At 35.2% G+C, this 1,813-nt stretch overlaps 1 protein-coding gene across 1 annotated transcript; it reads left to right on the top strand.

Moving 5' to 3' along the window:
- Window positions 1-835: 835 nt before the first annotated feature.
- Window positions 836-1,597, top strand: LOC145681859 (tRNA (uracil-5-)-methyltransferase homolog A-like). The gene has a single exon (XM_081753467.1). It carries the CDS (start codon window positions 836-838, stop codon window positions 1,595-1,597), a length of 762 nt encoding a protein of 253 aa, XP_081609593.1.
- The last annotated feature ends 216 nt before the right edge of the window (window positions 1,598-1,813 follow it).

The following is a 1,813-nucleotide window of genomic DNA, read 5'->3' as shown; positions in this document are numbered from 1 at the left end:
AGAACTGAGTTTATGTGTATACATATATATAACTTTTATGAGTTTCACTACTTTGAGAAGTGGGAAGAGAATCCAAAGAATTAGCAATATGCAGGATTCCGAGATTGAAGAAGTACCCAGTATTTTAAATGAAACCATATCTGGAAATGCCGTAACTGTGTCCGAACGTTCTCATTCTAATCTTATTGATACGATTAGTCAACTACTAGATGCTAAATTTGATCAACAACAAAAATTGAACGATGAAAAGCTAGAACAGATACAGAAATTGAACGATCAAAAGCTGAAATCAAACCATGAAAAGCTAGAACAGACACTAACTGCTAAATTTGATCAGCAGCAAAAATTGAACGATGAAAAGCTAGAACAGATACTAGTGCAGCATAAATCTCTTGCAGATAAAATACAAGGTATACAAGAAAATTTGGATCATCTACAGTATAATTTGAAAGAGGATTTGCATGTATTGATTAAAAAGGTGAACGGTACTGATGTGAATATGAAAGTAGAACCGGAAGAAAGTCAGAAGAAAGCCGATGGACGAAATGAAAATATTGAAGAACAGGATGGAAATGAAACAATTGAACCTGTGACGAATGGTGATGCGGGAGATGCTACAATTGAAGAAGAACCGTCATCTCCGGCCAAGGAAACCTCCACTACTACTACTGGCGTATTCAAAATTGAAGTGAAAGGTCTGCCGAGATTATACCGGTTAGGGAAATTGAAGAAATTGTTGACTGATGATTTGAAGTTGGGAAGCCATACTATTAAGTCGCCGAAAAGAGCGAGTTCTTGGATTTATTTAATCTTCAAAACTGAAGAAGACCAACAGATGGCAGTAAAGATTTTGAATGGATACAGTTGGAAGAAGCGAGTTCTTTCAGCCGAAGTTGTCGAAGCTGATCAACGTAAGCGAAAATTGGAAAACTCTGTTGATAAGGATTATAAAAAGGCGAAAGTTCAGTTATCCGTAGAAGACAGAATAAAACAGGCTACAATACCTTTGTGGGATGTTAATTATAGAGAACAGTTGAAGAAGAATACTGAAGAAATAAAATCTTCACTCACGCGACTAATGGATTTGTTGCCGAGAAGGAATTTAGATTTAACAAATTGGGCGGAAGAAAGAAAAGAGAAGAATGAAGGACTTGCAGGTTTTCTGAGGTGTTTGTCTATAGAGAAGATTACGGATGATTTGAAAGATTATGTCCGAAACAGAGAAGGAAACTGCTTGAATGTAACATCGCTCTATTTCCAGATCTTCATTGGAAAGGAAAAAGGTGAGAAACCTCCACCACTGCATTTGTTGTTCGCAGAAGAATATGTGAAAGAAACTATATGTGACATGAGTTTCCGAATATCTCCAGATTCTTATTTTCAAGTGAATACTTTGATGCTTCATACTTCCATCGCAGAAATGGTTGAAGATGAAGAGACTTCCTTGATAGATGTGTGTTGTGCCATTGGAGGAATTGGATTTATTCTTGCTAAGAGTTGTGCTCAAATTCTTAGCATAGATGTAGTTGAAGATGGCTGTATTCCCGTTTGTGACTTATCGTTTAGCTTGATTGAATCTTTTGGCCATGTAACTTAGATTTGAGTTACGGATGGATAACAATTCCTAATTTATTCTCTCAGATGTTATGAGTTGTGTTGTGAATACTTCATTTGGACTTTATATTTCTGCAACATGTTATGATGTGATTAATTTATCTTATCTTTGTATTAACTTTGAGTGTTATATTTACCTTTATTTTACTTTACATGTTCAAAAGAGATTTGATTATGTTAACTTGAAATCTATGACATT

This window comes from Thermobia domestica, chromosome 3, assembly GCF_964235325.1.
Source record: "Thermobia domestica chromosome 3, izTheDome1.hap1.1, whole genome shotgun sequence".
NCBI lineage: Eukaryota > Metazoa > Arthropoda > Insecta > Zygentoma > Lepismatidae > Thermobia > Thermobia domestica.
This window is presented reverse-complemented; position numbering and strand designations above follow the sequence as displayed.

Excerpts from the sequence above, each read along its gene's own strand:
- LOC145681859 (XM_081753467.1), top strand. The coding sequence starts at position 836 with ATGGCAGTAAAGATTTTGAATGGATACAGTTGGAAGAAGCGAGTTCTT.